The following is a 20,398-nucleotide window of genomic DNA, read 5'->3' on the forward strand; positions in this document are numbered from 1 at the left end:
TACAAAAAAATGTAGATTATTCAAAATACTACCTGCACTTCTATCTCAGTATTTCGCCTGCTCCAAAGAATGGCTGATATCAAGTAATGCTGGCTTATGATAAAACAAACTGACTTATCGAAAATGTCTAATACAACACAGTTTATTGATTCAAACAGGCAAGTCTCCCCCAAATCCTGGACAGAGATTTTTCCCATCAATTTTTTTTTTCAAATTAAAAATGTGGAGGCTCACTGTGGGATCTCCTGCAAGTAAAAGATATGCCTTTTCACTGAAATATAATCCTTTCTCCACTAAAGAGTTTAGGTCAAAACTAAGATACAAATTAAAAAACGATATGAAGAGGTTTATTTCAGTTCTATGCTATATTGTTTCCTTTAACAAAACAATTCTAAAAAGTTTAGTTTATTTTTCTTTCCTGCATGTCACACTAATTTCCTCTGATTGTGTCAAGGATTTTTCTCCTAATTTCCTTGCAAATCTAACCTTGCATTGTTCACAGTGCTATGGAGATCTCTGCTAAGATCATAATTGCATTATCTCTGTGTCACAGCAGAGACGCTACAGACCTCAAAGCCAATTACCCCCAATCCTGGACAGATTAGGAAGATTAAATGAAATTATAGTTGCAAACATTGAAAATAAGTTACTTTTGGTCTTGTTTATTTTCTTTGGAAGTTAAACTGCTAGAACATTTCACTTTACATAATGTGATGTCTCCAACTCTATCCCAAGACAAGTAGTTGATATATGAACCCACCATTAAGTCAACAGTATTGAGTAAGTCTTATCAGAAATCAACAATTTCTGGTTTTATATTTTGCACATACCTGTTTAATTGCTGCAAGGCTGAAATGCTTCAGAGTGACGTCTCCTACCATTAAGTCATTATGCTTTTTTGCTTATTTTGTTGAAATTAAATTGTTGCAGTCATCACAGCAAAACTTCAAGTTGAAACTGGAGATGAGCAATATTTGGACATAAGATGAAAGCAAGATAGTGTTTTTTCCCCTTCATTAAGTGACCCCCCCCCTTATCCTCAGAATTTTAAAATCTGTTAAGCATCATCACCCATGACAAAAAGAACCAAAGTCAAGTTACCCTTTGTTCTTGTCCCAGGGCAAGACCTTTGTTTTTTAGTAACATTTATTTGAGGTCAGACCTGCTCCTCCTGTGGGAGTCCCCTCTCTCGCAGGCATGGCCCTTGGCTCTTTCAAGGGCCCGCCTTGATGACGGGTTTGTGAACCCCGAGAGGTGGAGGAAGCGGAAGCTAAGGGGATTTTTAACGAAATGTTTTTTATCCTTTTTAGGGGGCTCCAGGGTGGGGGGGCGGGTTAATCAGGCCAGGACGGGGGCCAGTGCCAGGCGAACAGGTGAGTCTAGGAGGGAAGTGAGTGTGGGGGGGGGAGGGAAAAGGACATCTCAACAGAGGGTTGCCCTATTACAACGGTCGCGGGGAGGGGTGGATGCGAGGACAGGAGAAGATCGCAAGGTCGGTTGGGAGACCGTGGCTGTTGGATACGCCCGGTCGTTTGCACCAACCCCCGCAGCCTAGGTGGCCAGGAACTACAGAGCCAGGGCCTGAGGCTGATGCTTTGCAATGCAAGGTCCGTGACCAACAAGGCCCCCCTCATTAGTGAGTTGATCTCAGAGGGGGAGCTGGACCTTGCAGGGATAACGGAGACCTGGCTGGGCCATGAGGGCGGTTTACCCCTCGTGGAAATGTGCCCACCGGGTTTCCGTGCATTCCATCAGCCCCGGGCCCTGGGTAAGGGTGGTGGGGTGGCGGTAGTTATACGGGAAGGCTTGGAGCCGAGGGAGTTCACTGTCCCTCAGATACCCGGGTGTGAGTCCCTTGGTGTGAAATGGGGCCCAGGGAGGCAGTGGGGTCTGCTGATTGTATACTTGGCTCCTCGCTATGCATCAGCAGCCCTGCCCGAGCTCCTCGAGCTGATCTCAGAAACGGCAGTTGAGATCCCCAAACTTGTGGTTATGGGGGATTTCAACTTGCCGTCGATGGGGGAAGCATCCGAGGTAGCTCAGGAGTTCATGGCTTCCATGACAGCCATGGACCTGACCCAATTAATTCAGGGCCCCACACACGAGGGTGGCCACACACTGGACCTTGTTTTTGTATCTGAGCAGTGGACGAGTGATCTGGGAATAGGGGATCTGGTCATTACCCCCCTGTCATGGTCAGATCACTCATCTCTCTGGCTGGACTTCCCTGGCACTACCCCCCACTGCGAGGAGGCGGAACCAGACTGTCCAAGTTGGTACCGCCCCAGGCGCCTGATGGAACCGGATAGATTCCAGACGGAGCTTGGGCCACTTCCTGTAGCCCTGACCCGCTCTCGGTCGGAGGACCTTGTAGCCGCCTGGAATAGGGCGGCCGCTGGGGCCTTGGACCGGGTTATGCCTTTGCGGCCTCTCCTACGGCAACGACCCACCCGGGCTCGTTGGTTTACCGAGGACCTGAGAGTGATGAAGCGCCATAGGAGACGCCTAGAGAGCAGGTGGAGGTCCTCGCGCTCCGAATCTGATCGAACACAGGTAAGAGCCTATTCACGGACCTACCTTGTGGCATTAAGAGCGGCCAAACATAGATACTGTGCCGCTCTTATTGCGTCCGCCGATAACCGCCCTGCCGCCCTGTTTCGGGTAACCCGCTCCCTCTTATCACAGAGGAGGCGGGAAGCCCCTTTGCAGGGCAGAGCAGAGGAGTTTGGGGAATATCTGCAGGACAAAATCGCTCAGATCCGGAGCGGATGGGCCCCCTTCAGTGGACCAGAGGAGCCGTCAACAGTGAGTCTTGTGAGACCATTCTGGGAGGAGTTTGATTCTGTTGCCCCCAAGGATTTGGACAGGCTACGTGGACGGCTGTGACCCACCACATGTTTAATGGACCCGTGTCCCTCCTGGCTGGTACTGGCATCCTGGGAAGTGACACGAGGCTGGCTCCTGGGCCTAGTGAACGCCTCGTTGGGTGAGGGGTCCTTACCAACCGCCTTGAAAGAGGCGGTGGTGAGGCCCTTACTCAAGAGGCCTTCCCTTGACCCGATGGAGCTAGCTAATTATCGTCCAGTCTCCAACCTTCCCTTCCTAGCGAAGGTTGTAGAGAATGTAGTGGCACAGCAGTTCCCGCGACACCTTGACGAATCCGAATATCTAGACCCACGCCAGTCCGGCTTCCGACCCGGGCACAGCACGGAGACGGCCTTGGTCGCGTTGGTTGATGATCTCTGGAGGGCCAGAGATAGGGGTTGTTCCTCTATCCTGGTCCTATTAGATCTGTCAGCGGCTTTTGATACCATCGACCATGGTATTCTATTGCGCCGGCTGGAGGGGATGGGAGTTGGAGGCACTGTTTTGCGGTGGTTCGGCTCCTACCTCTCCGACCGGATGCAATGTGTGTTGGCAGGGGGACAGAGGTCGACCCTGAGGCCACTCACTTGTGGGGTGCCACAGGGGTCAGTCCTCTCGCCCCTTCTGTTCAACGCATATGTGAAGCCACTGGGAGAGATCATCTGTGGTTTTGGGGTCGAATATCATCTGTACGCTGATGATACTCAGCTGTACATTTCCACCCCAAACCACCCCAACGAGGCTGTTGAAATGATGTCCCGGTGTTTGGAAGCCGTCGGGGTCTGGATGGGGGACAACAGACTCAAGCTCAACCCCTCCAAGACTGAGTGGCTGTGGTTACCGGCACCTCGGTTCAATCAGTTGACACCATCACTGGCGAGCAATTGCCCCCTGTGGAATGGGCACGCAATTTGGGCGTCCTCCTAGATGCCCGGCTGTCGATGGATGACCATGTGGCAGCCGTGGCAAGAGGGCCGTTCCACCAGGTTCGCCTGGTGCGCCAATTGCGCCCCCTACTGGACCGGGATGCCCTACGCACGGTCACTCATGCGCTGGTGACGTCTCGTCTGGACTACTGCAATGCCCTCTACATGGGGCTTCCCCTGGGACGCGCCCGAAGACTACAGCTAGTTCAGAATGCAGCCGCGCTGGCCATCACGGGGAGTACCAGGTACTCCCACATTACACCCCTCCTGTGCGAGCTGCACTGGCTGCCTGTGGTTTTTCGGGTGCGTTTCAAGGTGTTGATCACCATCTTTAAAGCTCTCCATGGCACAGGACCTAGCTACCTGCGGGATTGCATCCTACCGCACACATCCCTGCGACCAATTCGCTCTCACAGGGAGGGACTCCTCCGGTTGCCGTCCACCAAGCAATGCCAACGGGCGGCGCCTAGGAGTAGAGCCTTCTCTGTGATGGGCCCAACCCTCTGGAATGACCTCCCCCCCCGACATCAGAACTACCACCGACTTCCGCTCCTTCCGACAAAAACTAAAGACTCACCTGTTTCGATTAGCCGGCCTGGCCCACTCATAGTTTTATCTTACCTCCTGGCAGATATTTTAATTGGGGAATTTCATGTGTAATTATTTTAAATTCAATTTTTTGGGGTATTTTTAGGGGTTGTTTTTAAATACTGCTTTTAATGCTTTACTTGAAGGTACAGTTTTATATAGCCTCCTCCATTTATGTATTTATGCATTTATGTATTTATGTATTTATTTATATGCATCCTATTTGTGTTTTAGCCTGACTGTACACCGCCCTGAGTCCCTTTTGGGAGAGGGGGCGGTCTAGAAATACGAAATAAAGTAAAGTAAAGTAAAGTTTTCCCTTTATGATCATAATTTTATGTTGCTATTCAGCATTTCTGGCTGCTATTTATTTTTTTAATCAATCAAGTTAGTATCTCACAGAAAATGTGAGAAACAAGGTAGCATCCCTCTAACCCCAATTCAGCCCTGTCCTCCATTCTGAAGTTTCTTTAAAGAGCTGGACAGAGAAGCCATGTCTTTTAGAATTGCTTTAGAATTGCCTTCAGTAGTTCTGCATGAAGTGTGAGACTACTTAGCTAACAGTTAGCGGAGTAATTAAATTCCCCGGCCCTTGCTGTTTTACCACAAGGTAAGTAGATTAGTGGATCAAGTTATGCTTCCTCCCTTAGTAATCTGGGAGCTGGCATGTTTTGCTTATGCAAAACCTGTTTTTGTTGTTATTGTTTTACTTTATTCAGCTTAGGTAATTACAGAAGGAGCCTAGCAGTGACCAGTCTTGACTCAACCCTACTCGGTACTGTCAGTGGCAGAGGCCTGTCTCATTAGACAGTCTCAGGCAGAAAACAGAAGTAGCAAAACCTTAATTTGGATCTGTATAAATAAGTTCACCAAATTAGGACATGGCACAGGATAAGAACCAGAATATGAACTTGGTAGGAAAATGATGGTTCTGGTTAAGCAAAACCAAACTGTAAGTAAGAGAGTATGGCAATAAACCACAAAGATAGATGAGTGCTTTTTTAAAATCAACACCCATCTCCACCCATCAACCATTGCAAGAAACTGATGGTAGACTGCACTTCATGGTATAACATGTTCACAACAAATGAATCAATGATTAAATGGCAGAAAAACAAGAGAAGAGTTTTAAAAAAATTAAAGTAAGCTTAACTGGTAATAACATTGGCAGTCTGCAGTTGAGTATCTAATCTAAATATCATAGGATGAAAGGTAAAGTTTATAGGTAAAGTTTTGCTGGTTACTTTGAGTGAAAATATAAACTCTAGTTGTCTCTCCTTCATAGTTAATGTATACCAATATACAGCTCCTCTTGTCCCAGTACAAGGACTTTCCCCTTTATGATCATAAATTTATGTTGCCATATAAGTAAAAAGTTCATAATTATCTAATGACTTTATAACAGGCCCATCAATAGTTAGAAAGAAATTAACATTTTCTCAATTTTTTTTATTTTTTGCATTGAAGCTCTATTTCTTAATCTTCATTGAGCCAGATGTAAGACCCCTTAATACAATTTCCACGTGTTTTTGGATAACTTCATGAAGTGTCTAACAATAATCTTATTCTGGGTATAGCTATTTCTTGATAACTTTTGCACACATTGTCCTTCTGCCTATAGCATCTTTTGTTGAAAGTTACATGGGGCTCTTTAAGTTCTGTTGTTGCTCTGCCAAGTGACATCAAGTCAAAATTCAGTTCCATGTTTCTCTGGTTTGTCATAGATATTGATGAATGTACAACCTATAACATCTGTCCCAGAGGACGCTGCATCAACACCGAGGGCTCCTTTTCTTGTGTGGATTGTGGTAATGGCTATATTGCATCAATGGATGGGAGAACATGTGAAGGTATATATGTGACTTGATATGATGATAAGGATAAGTTTCTGATTAACTAAAAAAGATATATTAGCCTAATCCAGAAGATTGTGTAGTCTTATAAATAACAAGCTTTTGTTATGGTCATAGAAATCAAGTTATCTGAATAATGTATTGATTGAAATTAATGGAAAACTTATTGGAAGCTGTGTGTATAAACAGCAAATAGTGAATATTACTTGATATGAAGAAATAATTGGATGTAGCACATCATTTTTATACACTGTTCAGGAAATGCTAGAGACATTTGCCTGATAAGCTTTTGAATCATATATTGAATAGATTTTCTGAGCTTTTTCTTGTTCCTTATTCTATGTCAGGGAAACACTGTTCTTTTTTCTAGATATTGATGAGTGCAATTCACACATGGCCTGCCCACAGGGAATCTGCATTAATACACCAGGCTCCTTCACTTGCCAAGCTTGTGAAATAGGTTATGTTCTCTCATCTAACAGACAGTCTTGTGAAGGTAATAATATTGATTTCATTCTTCATGGCTGAATGACTGAAACACTTGGCTTACTTTACACCTGTGTGCATTTAAAAGCAGAAGAAATAGTGATTATGATCTGGATTGATTTTTCCTTTCCCAGATTCATCACCTAGAGGAAAGTATTTTGTAGAATATTGATCCTGGTTTTCCCAGGTTACAGTTCACAACCTTGTCAGGCTATTATGAAAGACTTGAAGATATTGGGACTGGAAATATTTGGCAGTGATTAATGTATTAATTAATGGGTTGGTTGCAGCTTTGCAGATAACATTCATTACACTAAATTAGGTCAGTTTGGAGAAGAACAAGAAAATGGGTCAGGAGAATGAAAGAAAGAAGGGCATGATTATTCAGTGTGATTAAATAGGATAATCTGCTTTTGTTTTTAAAGTTGTAAATTAGAAGACCAGACATTAAGGGCTACCGGATCAGTAGTGAAAAACTCTGGAAATCAGTCAGTGATAAGCAAAGTGCTATAGTTTGTTGCATTTTATTGCTGTCACCTAGTGGTCATCCAATAATTATCTAAAATGGTTAATTTTCCATCCGTTTTTATATAGAATTTAATTTAAAAAGGACTTCAAAATGGAAAAATTGAGAGCTCACATACAAATGGAAATATCACCATGATTTTATTCAGTGAAAAATGTAAACTCCTACGTTGTGAGTTGAGAGGGATGAGAGGGACATTTATTTAATTGGATGGTCTCCACATATTCTGGGCATTTAATGGACCATGACAACAGAGAGATCAAGTGCCAGACTGGATTTTCAATATCAAATCCTCCCACAAGTTTTCCATGAGAGAATAATTAGGTTATGATGCCAATAAATAAATATGCCACTATAAAAAGTGTAACAAATAAAATGTGAAATAACAATAAAGTTGCACTGAAAACCAGTTTAAAAACTAAATTTAGATAATTCACACTGTTTATTAGAAATAAGAAAATTAACAATGCTTAATTGCTTTTTATTTTTGCTTACTGCTTTGAAGAAGTAGCTTTGGAAAACAGGAATAGAAATATGTGGAAAATTGATCTCAATAGGAATCCCAGGAGTTTTCCAATTAAAAGTGTCACATATCAACATATAAAGAGTTAAACTGAGAAAACATGGATTACAGAAACTAATTATATAAAATAATTGCCTACATATTTTTAATAATACCTTTTGTTTCTTTTATATCCCTCCTATGCTAGAATTGTTCTCTGATACAGTAAATCAGACGTGTTTTATGAATATAGAAACATTCGCATGAAAACTATGCAGTTAATAAAATTATACAGGTATTTCTTGATTTACAGCCATTCATTTAGTGACTGTTCAAAAATATAATGGCACTGAAAAAAGTGACCTATGATTGTCTTTCATACTGTTGCAGCACCCGCATAGTCTTGTGATCAAGATACAGATGCTTGGCCACTGGCATGCATGGATGTATGTATGACAGTTATACTGCCCCAGGATCATGTTATCACTATTTGTAACCTTCCCAGCTGGTTCTGACAAGCCAAATCATTGGGGAAGCCAGTTTTGCTTAAGGACGACATGATTCACTTAAAAACCATAGCGATGTGTAAAATGGGGTGCAACTTACTTAACAACTGCCTCATTTAACAGAAATGTTGGGCTCAGTTGTGGTTGTAGATCAAGGACTACCTGTACAATACAATACAATAGCAGAGTTGGAAGGGACCTTGGAGGTCTTCTAGTCCAACCCCCTGCCTAGGCAGGAAACCCTATACCGTTTCAGACAAATGGCTATCCAACATCTTCTTAAAGACTTCCAGTGTTGGGGCATTCACAACTTCTGGAGGCAAGCTGTTCCACTGATTAATTGTTCTAACTGTCAGGAAGTTTCTCCTCAGTTCTAAGTTGCTTCTCTCCTTGATTAGTTTCCACCCATTGCTTCTTGTTCTACCCTCAGGTGCCTTGGAGAATAGTTTGACTCCCTCTTCTTTGTGGCAACCCCTGAGATATTGGAACACTGCTATCATGTCTCCCCTAGTCCTTCTTTCTATTAAACTAGACATACCCAGTTCCTGCAACCGTTCTTCATATGTTTTAGTCTCCAATCCCCTAATCATCTTTGTTGCTCTTCTCTGCATTCTGTACTCATTTTGTATAACCTGAATGATGTTGTTTCAATAAAATATGGAGAATTTTGTCATTCAAAACTAGAAATGTATAATATGTATACATTAATTCCTATTTCAACGTTATCAATTTTCTCTGGAGTGTTTGCAACCCAGCATAACTCTATAAGCATGGAATTTTATATTGTCATAAAGAGAATTCTACATACATAATAATTTTATTAAAGATCAATTTTCACATTATATTTCTGGGTGTACACTTTAAAAAATATGCCCAGACAATCTAATTTGCAAATGCAAATTATCCAAGGATTTCCAACATAGAGGAAGAACTGGCAGGTACTTCATTATATACAGTAATAGTATATAGCTAATAAATGGCTCTGGATTTGATAGGACACTACTTGTACTGTTAGTTCATGATTCAGAATGGCAATAAAGTTAATGTTTATCTTTCTTTCCAGCTACTACTTGAGATTTAAGTATTTCCTTACAGTTATCAAGCTGGGTGTGACTGGTAACAAACTTGAAACAGATCAAAGAAATCAAAAAAGAAAGAATGACCACAAAACATGCCCCTGTGATATACTAGATGAAGCTAGTATACATTTATGTCACATTATACAAATTCATTATTAATATAAGCCATACCCTTAACAATAGAGAGAAATGGAAATGAAGGATATTAACAATGCTTTTGGCATTGAAATCCTTGTTTCTTAGAACTATATAATACATTTTTAATTTATAGGTGAGCTATTTTAAGTACACATATAAAATTAATCCAAGTCCAAACACGTGTTATTGGAAAGTTTGATGTATTGTATATCATTGAATACTCATTAAGTGACTGAGAATAATTGCAACTACTTGTTGATGTTTATTCAATGGCACACCCTGGCTTGCTTCTTTTCAGTGTTTGAGTAGCCCTTAAAGAGAAGAGTCCTTATATTACTTTACAAATAAACTGATGTACACATAGTGAGGTGTGTGTGTGTGTGTATGTGTATGTGTAAATCAGATTCACAAAATTTAAGAAATGCTAACCAACAATATCACAATGTGATTATTAGGCATGAATACCTCCATATATTGAACTGTGCTGCAGGAAAATGTGACATTTTCCTTTCAGGTTGATGTCTTTCTATGTAGCAATAGAACAGTGTTTTTCAACCTTGGCAACTTGAAGATGTCCGGACTTCAACTCCCAGAATTCCCCAACCAGCGAATGCTGGCTGGGGAATTCTGGGAGTTGAAGTCCGGACATCTTCAAGTTGCCAAGGTTGAAAAACACTGCAATAGAATATGTGCTTGGTTATATTCTTAAGCATTTGCAGTAAGCTTTTAATATGAACTGGGCAGGAGAATGCATAAATTTCCTCTGCTAATAGCTTCAGCAATGGTACCCTGTAGTTAGCTTTCTTTTTTTCATTTAAAATAAACACAAAAAAGTCTAAGCTTGTGCCTATAAGGATTTTTTCTTCCCTAATTGGTGTTACTTTCCATTAATCATGCCTTCCTTTCCTTGAACAGACAGTAATGAATGTGAATACCCAAACATTTACTGCTTAGGAGGAGAGTGTTTAAACACACCAGGATCCTACACATGTCATTGTCAGCTAGGATTTGAACTTTTCAATGGGACCACATGTGAAGGTAAGCCTAGTGTAACACATCTGGATGAATTTGCCCATTCTTCATTAATTTAGTCATTTTCAGAGCTAGCATAAACAGGGGGGGGGGGAGGCAGACATTTTGGGAATTTCATGTGGCTTTTATTCAAATCAGCCTCATTAGTGTCTAGAAAAAAATGCATGGGACTGTTCAAAAAGGAAGAGGAGAATCTATCTTGTTTTTGAAGAATATGCAGTACCATTTTTAAGTACCTTTGAATTTTATCACTTGTGCCCATTTATATAATTTAAACCAACCTTCCCCAAATTGACATTCTCTAAATGCACCAGAGTAGGCATTGCTCATGGGATGGTTGAACAATGTTGACTCTGGATTATTCTAGTTACTTTCACGTGCTTTTGACAAGTAATAGAGGAACTGGAGCTAAATATTAACTTCTGCTTTCCCTTCCCACTTCTTGTTTCTTTTTTCTCATGTCAATATTTGGTTTCTTCTTGTTATCTTGTCATTTGGGTGTTGCCTTTGTCCTATGCTCTTCTTAATTCTGTGCTTTTGTAACCTATATCAAATCGATTAAAGTTGCGATTATTATTGATAACTACTTGTATTTTATAGAAAGATAGTATAAACAATAATGGATAATGAATATATTTGTGTTTCTCCTTTTTTCATATTTGAATGTAATAGAATAAAAGAATGACATACTGTGCATCTGATAGTGAGCATCACCTTACTTGGTCTGCAACTTGAAGCTAATTGATTCTTACTCTCCCATGATTTTTGGAATTCAGTTAACATGTTTAAGATTGGAGTAAGCAAATGATACCCCAGGGTTTCTTAGTTAATGTTTTGCTGTTTTTAAATACTGTATATTGGCAAGAAGTTCTGACACCTTGTTAAACATCAGCATATGGATTTCCACCTACTCATTTAAATTAGGCTGCCAGAATTAAAAAGTAAGGAGAAAAACAGGTATGGATTTTTGTCGGAAAATACTGCAGATTCCGTTTTCATATTACATTAAACTATATGGCTGCTGACCCCCGTTTCTTGCTTTAAGTGACTACATGCTAGACCTCAGGATACGTATGTATATTTTGAGCTCTCTCCAACAATAGATTTCTGAAAGAGACTCTCAGAAAGGTATTTTCATTTTATTTTATTTGAATATCAGCTTCTCTTATTGTTTAATATATCCCACATCAATAATTTAGATGTGAGTAATGTAATATTTATAAGACAATCTTGTTCTGAATGAAAAGATACTTTGTTAAGTAGGTGATAGTGTTAAATTAGAATAATCTGTAGCAGCTTTTCAGACTGAATTCCTTGTAACTATCTTCACTGTCCTTACCTCTTATAGATCAGAATGAGTGTCTGGAGAGTGGCATCTGCAGTCCCAATGGTGAATGCCTAAACAGTCATGGGTCTTATTTCTGCATTTGTGCTCCTGGCTTCTCAAATGCTGCTGGTGGAGTCAGCTGTCAGGGTGAGATCTTAGAAACTATAGTGATCTTTTGTCTGTCCTTTCTCTCTTGGACATATCTTGCTAAAGAAAGAAATTAGGGAAGGTTTCCTCTCCTCCCCCATTTCTTTTCAGGCTGATCCCAGGTCCTTAAAAGATGCTTTCCCATTCAACATCATCCACCCTATATTTTCTCTTAAGACTGCAGCAACCCAGCATTTGAGGGGGAAAGGATGATTCAGAATGCATATTACAATTCATGTCGCTATGACTTTTCCAGGACTCATACTGTCTTCACGTGAAGTGTTAATACCACTTTATAATGCCTTGGTAAGGCCACACTTGGAATACTGCATTCAGTTCTGGTCGCCACGATGTAAAAAAGATGTGGAGACTCTAGAAAGAGTGCAGAGAAGAGCAACAAAGATGATTAGGGGACTGGAGACTAAAACATATGAAGAACGGTTGCAGGAACTGGGTATGTTTAGCTTAAGAGAAAGAAGGACTAGGGGAGACATGATAGCATTGTTCCAATATCTCAAAGGTTGCCACAAAGAAGAGGGAGTCAAACTATTCTCCAAGGGACCTGAGGGCAGAACAAGAAGCAATGGGTGGGAAACTAATCAAGGAGAGAAGCAACTTAGAACTGAGGTGAAATTTCCTGACAGTTAGAACAATTAATCAGTGGAACAGCTTGCCTCCAGAAGTTGTGAGTGCCCCAACACTGGAAGTCTTTAAGAAGATGTTGGATAGCCATCTGTCTGAAACGGTATAGGGTTTCCTGCCTAGGCAGGGGGTTGGACTAGAAGACCTCCAAGGTCCCTTCCAACTCTACTATTGTATTGTATTATTGTATTATCTAAGAAAAAGATGTATTTGATTTGGAGAGGTTCTGAAAAGTATATATGTATCCAGACATGCTCTGAATTAGAATAGAATAGATTTTTCATTGGCCAAGTGTGATTGGACACACAAGGAATTTGTCTTTGGTGCATATGCTCTCAGTGTACATAAAGAAAAAATAAAATATATTCAGCAAGAATCCGCAGATAACCGCCCTGCCGCCCTGTTTCGGGTGACTCGCTCCCTCTTATCTCAGAGGCCGCAGGAAGCCCCGTTGCAGGGTAGAGCAGAGGAGTTTGGGGAATATCTGCAGGACAAAATCGCTCAGATCCGGAGTGGGTGGGCCGCCTTCAGCAGACCAGGGGAGACGTCGGAAGCAAGTCCTGAGACACCACGCTGGGAGGAGTTTGACTCTGTTGCCCCCAAGGATTTGGACAGGTTGCGTGGGCGACTGCGAGCCACCACATGTTTATTGGACCCGTGTCACTCCTGGCTTGTACTGGCATCCTGGGAGGTTACACGAGGCTGGCTCCTGGGTCTGGTGAACGCTTCACTTGAGGAGGGGTCATTGCTGGCCGCCTTGAAAGAGGTGGTGGTGAGGCCCCTGCTCAAAAGGCCTTCCCTGGATCCGGTGGAGCTAGCCAATTATCGTCCCGTCTCCAACCTTCCCTTTTTAGCGAAGGTTGTAGAGAGTGTGGTGGCACAACAGTTCCCACGTCACCTGGAGGAAACTGACTATCTAGACCCGCGCCAGTCCGGCTTCCGACCCGGTCACAGCACGGAGACGGCCTTGGTCGCATTGGTAGATGATCTCTGGAGGGCCAGAGATAGGGGTTGCTCCTCTATCCTGGTCCTATTAGATCTATCAGCGGCTTTCGATACCATCGACCATGGTATCTTATTGCGCCGGCTGGAGGAGGTGGGAGTGGGGGGCACCGTTTTGCGGTGGTTCTGCTCCTACCTCTCCGACCGGATGCAGTGTGTATTGGCAGGGGAGCAGAGGTCGACCCTGAGGCCACTCACTTGTGGGGTGCCACAGGGGTCGGTCCTCTCGCCCCTCCTGTTCAACACATACATGAAGCCGCTGGGTGAGATCATCCATGGTTTTGGGGTTGGATACCATTTGTACGCTGATGACACCCAGCTGTACATTTCCACCCCAAACCACCCCAACGAGGCCGTCGAAATGATGTCCCGGTGTTTGGAAGCCGTCCGGGTCTGGATGGGGGACAACAGACTCAGACTCAACCCCTCCAAGACTGAGTGGTTGTGGCTACCGGTGCCCCGGTTCAACCAGTGGATGCCATCGCTGGCCATAGGAGGCGAACAACTGCCCCCTGTGGAACGGGCGCGCAATTTGGGCGTCCTCCTTGATGCCCGGCTGTCGATGGATGACCATGTGGCAGCTGTGGCGAGGGGGGCGTTCCACCAGGTTCGCCTGGTGCACCAATTGCGCCCCCTATTGGATCGGGACGCCTTACGCACAGTCACTCATGCGCTGGTGACGTCTCGTCTGGACTACTGCAATGCTCTCTACATGGGGCTCCCCTTGAGATGCAACCGAAGACTACAGCTAGTTCAGAATGCGGCCGCGCAGGCCATCATGGGAGGGACAAGATACTCCCATATAACACCACTCCTGCGCGAGCTGCACTGGCTGCCTGTGGTTTTTCGGGTGCGTTTCAAGGTGTTGGTTACTATCTTCAAAGCGCTCCATGGCATGGGACCTAGTTACCTGCGGGGTCGCATCTTACCTCACACATCCTCACGACCAATCCGCTCTCACAGGGAGGGACTCCTCCAGGTGCCATCCGCCAAGCAGTGCCAGCGGGCGGCGCCTAGGAGTAGAGCCTTCTCTGTGATGGGCCCAACCCTCTGGAATGACCTCCCCCCCGATATTAGAACTACTAATGACCTCCGCTCCTTCCGACAGAAGCTTAAGACCCACCTGTTCCAATTAGCTGGCTTGACTGATGTATAGTCCCATTTTTAACCTCCTGGCAAACATCTTACTGTGTAATTTTTAAGGGAATTTTAACTATATTTATATTTTAATTTAAATTTGGTACAGCACATTCTACCTCCTCCGTTTATATGGTTATATGTTTATATATATTTATGCACATTTATATATTTATGCACATTTATATTTTGTATCTATATGGTTTTTAATATGTCTGTACACTGCCCCGAGTCCTGTTTAGGAAAGAGTGCGGTTTATAAATAAAAGTTTACTTACTTACTTAATTTATAAGATACATCACTTACTGATAGTCATAGGATATTGATAATTAATTTCAACAAATCCAGGATACTGCAGACCCTGCTCTCTGTCCCTGCTTTTGCATGTCCATATTTCTAAAAATTACTAAAGTAAGGTACAATGTTGATGACAGGACTTATAAATTCTGGAAAGTTCTCAATTTAGATTTCATTTTTGCCACAGACAAGCTAAGCTTTCTTTGCTAAACAATGGGAAATGTAATTTTCACTTGCTAACTTAATATTTAAAAATGAATATTTTAATATTTTTCTAATAACCTATAACATCTTCAAGACTCATCCAGTCATTGTTATGTCAAAATAACAGCAATGTGGATGGGTTCAGCATACTTCAAAATGGGTTGAATGATGCTATAATGACAGTGTAAGATACTAGGGGAAACAAGGATAGTATATATGATTCCCAATTATGAATTTATTCCACTGCTTGCTATAAGGTTTTTCACATTCTGTTTCCATTTGTAATTCAAATTTAGGGAAATCAGGGAGGCTGATTTCACATTAGCTAATTTAGTCCATTCCAAATTAGGCTCAAATTAATTTGTTTGAATCAGCTCAGACGAATTCCTCTGTTACATATTCTCAACCCTTCCTATTTTAGCTTTCTGCTGTTCCATTTCAATACTATTTTACATTAAAGTCTGGCTTTTTTCCCTATGCTTATATGTTGTATTGTATTTGGCAGATGTGGATGAATGCGCTGATCACTCCCAGTGTTTGCATGGTCGGTGCATCAATACAGAAGGCTCCTACAGCTGCTTATGTCAAACTGGCTTCCAGCATTCGCAGGAAACAGATGACTGTGTAGGTAAGAGCTGACCTCTGAAGGAAAAAAAAAAGACTAGATCAGAATCAAGCTAAGCAAACTTTGGAGGCATTTTTGTATTTGATATCTACATTTTAAAAACCCACACAAATGTTAGCTGCTGGCATGGTGCTGATAGTGATTGGTGGGTGGGTGGAAGTTTGTTTTCATGCTGAGATCCTGGAAAATGCTGCTCCTCTGAAGCTGATGTTGGCATGAGAGAGGTTCTTTGCATTATGTCAATGCAAGATTTCTTCCTCATGAAAATAACAGCTTCAGGTAGTTTATTGGGTCTCAATTCACATGTGCAGGTGGGGTAACTTCATACTCTATAGCTGCCCTCCATCTTCTAAGAAAATGTTTTTTTTTCCATTACTAGTTCTGCAGAGCAGTTCTTTTAAGAATGCCTATCTCCCCTGAAATGATATTGTTTATTTAGTTCATTTTATTTCATTAGTTATTGTTTTTGTTCAGAACAAACTTTGAGGCAGAGGCAGGCAATTTGGGGTGGTGGTGATGGTCAGGATGGTGCTTTGGTAACAAGGCAGCCTTTTTTTAAATGGACTCTAGCTGCTACAGGGGGCCATTGCTACTGATGTAAGATTATCACACAGGATGGGTATACTGGTCTCGTGGGCACTGTATCCACGTTTTATTTTTTATTGTACTCCCCCAAATGCAAAAAAACTTAATCAATTTTAGTAGCACAATCAACGTTGCTCTGGGAACATCAGAGTTGCCCATTGTTACTTAAGGATACTTGAATGTTAAGTGTGTTAGCCATCAGGGCTTGTGCATTTTTTCCCCAGGTTCTTCTTGTCTTTGAGACATCTTTCATGTTTCCCTTTTCCCCTACAATTTACTGTTGCCAAGTCCTTTATTAAATGTTGTCCTTCTGATACCTTCTTTTGAAAATGCTTTCCCATGGATGACAGATGTGGATGAATGTGAAGAATTTGGGGCTACTGCTTGTGGCATATGGCAATGCCAGAATACCTTGGGTTCATTCCACTGCATTATGGGATGTCCTCCCGGCTTCCATCGCACACCATTTGGTGAATGCATTGGTAGGTGCTATTGGGAAAACTTTGGGGCGGGGTGTAAAAGTCAAGGAAGACCCTCTGTAGAGAAGAATTTCATTTTATAAAGAAGGAGAAACATTTTTACATTATAGAGATAAAAATATTGTCTGGCTGTAGTCTCAAATGTTTTGGGATCGTCTCTGTTTTTAACAAAATGGATATTGCTTTGTTGTTCCTCTTAGACAGTTTATTAAACAGGTGTATCTCCCATAAATGAAGTAGGCATGAAAATACCCAGAATGAAAAGCAGCTTGGTGGAAATGGACACGTAACTTTCTTTTTTCTGTTTATTGCTGCTAATTCATATGGGAGGAGATAGTGTAAATAATTGCACCCCTGCGCTATTCTCAGTTCCATATATGCTAAATATACAGCCTACGATCAAAGATTAAAATATCAGTATAACACAATCAAATAAAAACAAAATAGGATATTAGCACAAGCAGGTAATAAAGTGGGGAATGAGCTACATCTGAAGCAGTGAATCAATTCATAAATGTTTTTCAGTATTGAACAATCACAATCAGTTAAAATCTGGTAACTTTCCTAGATGTTTCCACAGACCAATATAAAAAAGTAGCATAGCAGAACTTGAGATATTGTCTTAATTGCCCAGCCCAACTAAAGGCAAAAACAAGCTCAGAGTGGAATATTATTAAACCTCTCCTGTAAAACTATGGATGACAAAATTTTAGGTCTGGACAATGAGAATATTTATTTATGTGAGATAGAAAGTATGTTGATAAATTAAGTGAAAGGTGTATTATAAATTCCATTATAATAATGAGAATATTACTCCTATATTTCTGCAAGACTAAGTTCTAAAGTGTTTGTCTCAGGACCTGGTATCATCAAGAAAGGGGAGAAAGATTGCAATAATTTAAATCCAAGACTATGCGTTTCTTCCAAGGATAAATACATCTATCAACAATAACTATATTAATGTTCCTTCTGTTAATATTGGTTGAATCTCAAATAAAGCCCTGCAGAAGAAGGGCTAGATTACAAAACCAGAAGAGTAATCAATGCACATTGATTGACGTGTAACATTGCACATTGACGTGTAACATTGCTCTTGTTACTTCTCTCTGTATACACAGAGCACAAAGTTTAGCACCTGATACTTAAATGCTTCCTCTTTCAGTTCCTTAATTCTCTTTTTTGCTGAATTGTCACTCTGATAATACTGAAGTTATGTTAAAATGAATTAATGACATTAGCATTTTTGCAACCTCTTGATATGAATTAACAATTTCATTATGAGTCATCTTGCTAGCATGTGTCTGAAACGAAGAAGCAAAATAAGGTTTGCCTTGCTTAGAAAGGACTGTGTACTGATTTGTTGATCTATCTTTTATGCAGATATTGATGAATGTGCCAATGAGACCCTGTGTGGAAGCCATGGTTTCTGTGACAACACTGTTGGGTCATTCCATTGCTTGTGTGACCGTGGCTATACAAATTTCCCTTCAAGCCAAGATTGCATTGGTAAGAGTCATTCAGTCTTCATAGATCCACACTGACTCCTTATCCAAAATGCAGGCACCTTTCCAACTTATTTATCAAGGGTTACGATATTGAGAAAAATCCCTTAAAGATAACATTGGGGGTTTTGTGGGTGGGTGTGTGGTTAATTGTATTTGAAGTTCCAACTTCCCAATTCTCAAGTTCTTTGTGAATGAAGCTTTATACTGTAAGGATAGGAGTGAAAAAATGCAATGCCCAGGTGAATCTTTCTTTAAATCTATCTCTGATGAGCTGGAAATCATCAAATCTAAACCTTTGTTATTGCAAGAAATCAGCAAGTACAACTTTGATAGAAAGTTACAGATCTTCTATTTAAAGGTTTTTGTCAAATAAGAATCCATCACTTTCTGATTGCCAGATATCTCAGCAAAATAGGTCTTCCTAATGCTTTCTTGGCTCCCTCTTTAACATTTTGAATTCATTGGTTTAGGTTCTATTTCTTCAGACATAGAAAACAAAATTGGGCCATCGTTTATTGACAGTCTTTAAATATTTGGCTGTCGTATAATTTCTTTCTGTTCATACATCTAACACTTAAGCTATTTTTTCATCTGTTTTATTCCTAGGGATCATTTTTCTGTACTAACAACCTAGCCAGCAGAATTATTAGTTGTATCCCATGATACAGGAAACACATGTTGCTGACATAGCTCTAAGTTTTAGAAAACAGGCATTATGAGACGTCAGAAATGTAAGATGCAACTTTGCCGAATGTAGAAATTAACTCCTTAGATGAAAAACAGAGATGATGACCCCAAAAACCATTGAATTTAGCAGGCATATTGATAAACTGTATTATGATTCTTGCAGATGTGAATGAATGTGAGCTGATGATTGCAGTGTGTGGGACTGCACTTTGTGAAAACGTAGAAGGAGCCTTCTTGTGCCTGTGTCCAAGTGACCATGAGGAATATGACACAGAAACTGGGGAATGTCGCCTCCGATCAGGCATAGGTAAGGGTTTAGTGAACAATATCCTGAAAATGGAAATTGGAGATGCAATTCTTGCAAGTTCTTCTTATTGGTCTGGGTAAAAGAAAGACGGGTGGGCTCCATGATGCTCTCTGACCTTGGTGATTTTCTTATAGACATTTCATTTACAAACTAGGTAACATTATCAGTGCGTAGAAAGCATTGTCTAAATTCTTAACATATTCCAATATCATAGATTGACCATAAACTGAATTTCTTATACACGTAACCAGTCTATTAAATATAATCTCATGTGGATATTTAACCAATCACTTTTTGGTCCAGAGAGGGGGAAAAATAGCTATTTTTAAAAATATTAAATCCCATTTATGAAAGCAAGATTTGAAAACAGTTAACAGTTAACATATAAATGAATAATGACATAGAGGTTGCATTTGAGTGATTTTCCTTCGGCTCCGAAATGTAGTCTTCAAATAAATGGTCTTAATATGAGATTTTCGTAATCCCTGATTTGGCATTAGTAACATAATGTCCAGCTCCATGTAATATTTTGGGAAAGTAGAGCTAACTGTTTGGTAAAATGGGGCTTTACTGACAATATTGGTTGCAACTCTTTTAAAAAAGCATGCTTTAATGAAAGCATTCAAGCACACACAGCCATTAAAGACAGTTTTAAAGTAATACAAAACATAGGCTCTTTGAAATGTGTGTTGTGGGAATCAGTGGGAGGCTAACTTTCCCACCTTAAGCAATCATTTGTAATTTGGAGAGAACTTTTATTTACAGATAAAGAATATGATGCAGACAATGCTGAATTGTGTTATATTCGCATTTGGAAAGACAAATGCAAGTAAACTTCCAACTAAACTATTTGGAGTTTGTGAAATATATTTTACATTGTTAAAATGAATAATGTAATAAAGTCTAGAGCACTTATGCCAACCCTTTTCGGCACTGAGTTCCCAAAACGGAAC

General features: G+C 41.0%; 1 protein-coding gene across 9 annotated transcripts in view; it reads left to right on the forward strand.

The window, feature by feature from the left end:
• Window positions 1-20,398, forward strand: part of LTBP2 (latent transforming growth factor beta binding protein 2) — a 116,595-nt gene that overhangs the window by 81,107 nt on the left and 15,090 nt on the right. For all 9 annotated transcript variants that reach the window (XR_014173965.1, XR_014173966.1, XR_014173967.1 and 6 more), the window contains exons 19-26: window positions 6,104-6,229; window positions 6,603-6,728; window positions 10,385-10,507; window positions 11,850-11,975; window positions 15,763-15,885; window positions 16,818-16,949; window positions 18,327-18,452; window positions 19,302-19,445. Coding sequence is in view for 4 of the 9 variants with exons in the window: in XM_081937333.1 (XP_081793459.1) it covers window positions 6,104-6,229; window positions 6,603-6,728; window positions 10,385-10,507; window positions 11,850-11,975; window positions 15,763-15,885; window positions 16,818-16,949; window positions 18,327-18,452; window positions 19,302-19,445 (1,026 nt within the window). In the remaining 5 variants the exon portion in view is untranslated. The remainder of the gene's footprint in view (window positions 1-6,103; window positions 6,230-6,602; window positions 6,729-10,384; window positions 10,508-11,849; window positions 11,976-15,762; window positions 15,886-16,817; window positions 16,950-18,326; window positions 18,453-19,301; window positions 19,446-20,398) is intronic.

This window comes from Natrix helvetica, assembly GCF_964273705.1.
Source record: "Natrix helvetica genome assembly, chromosome: 1".
Taxonomy (NCBI): Eukaryota; Metazoa; Chordata; class Lepidosauria; order Squamata; family Natricidae; genus Natrix; species Natrix helvetica.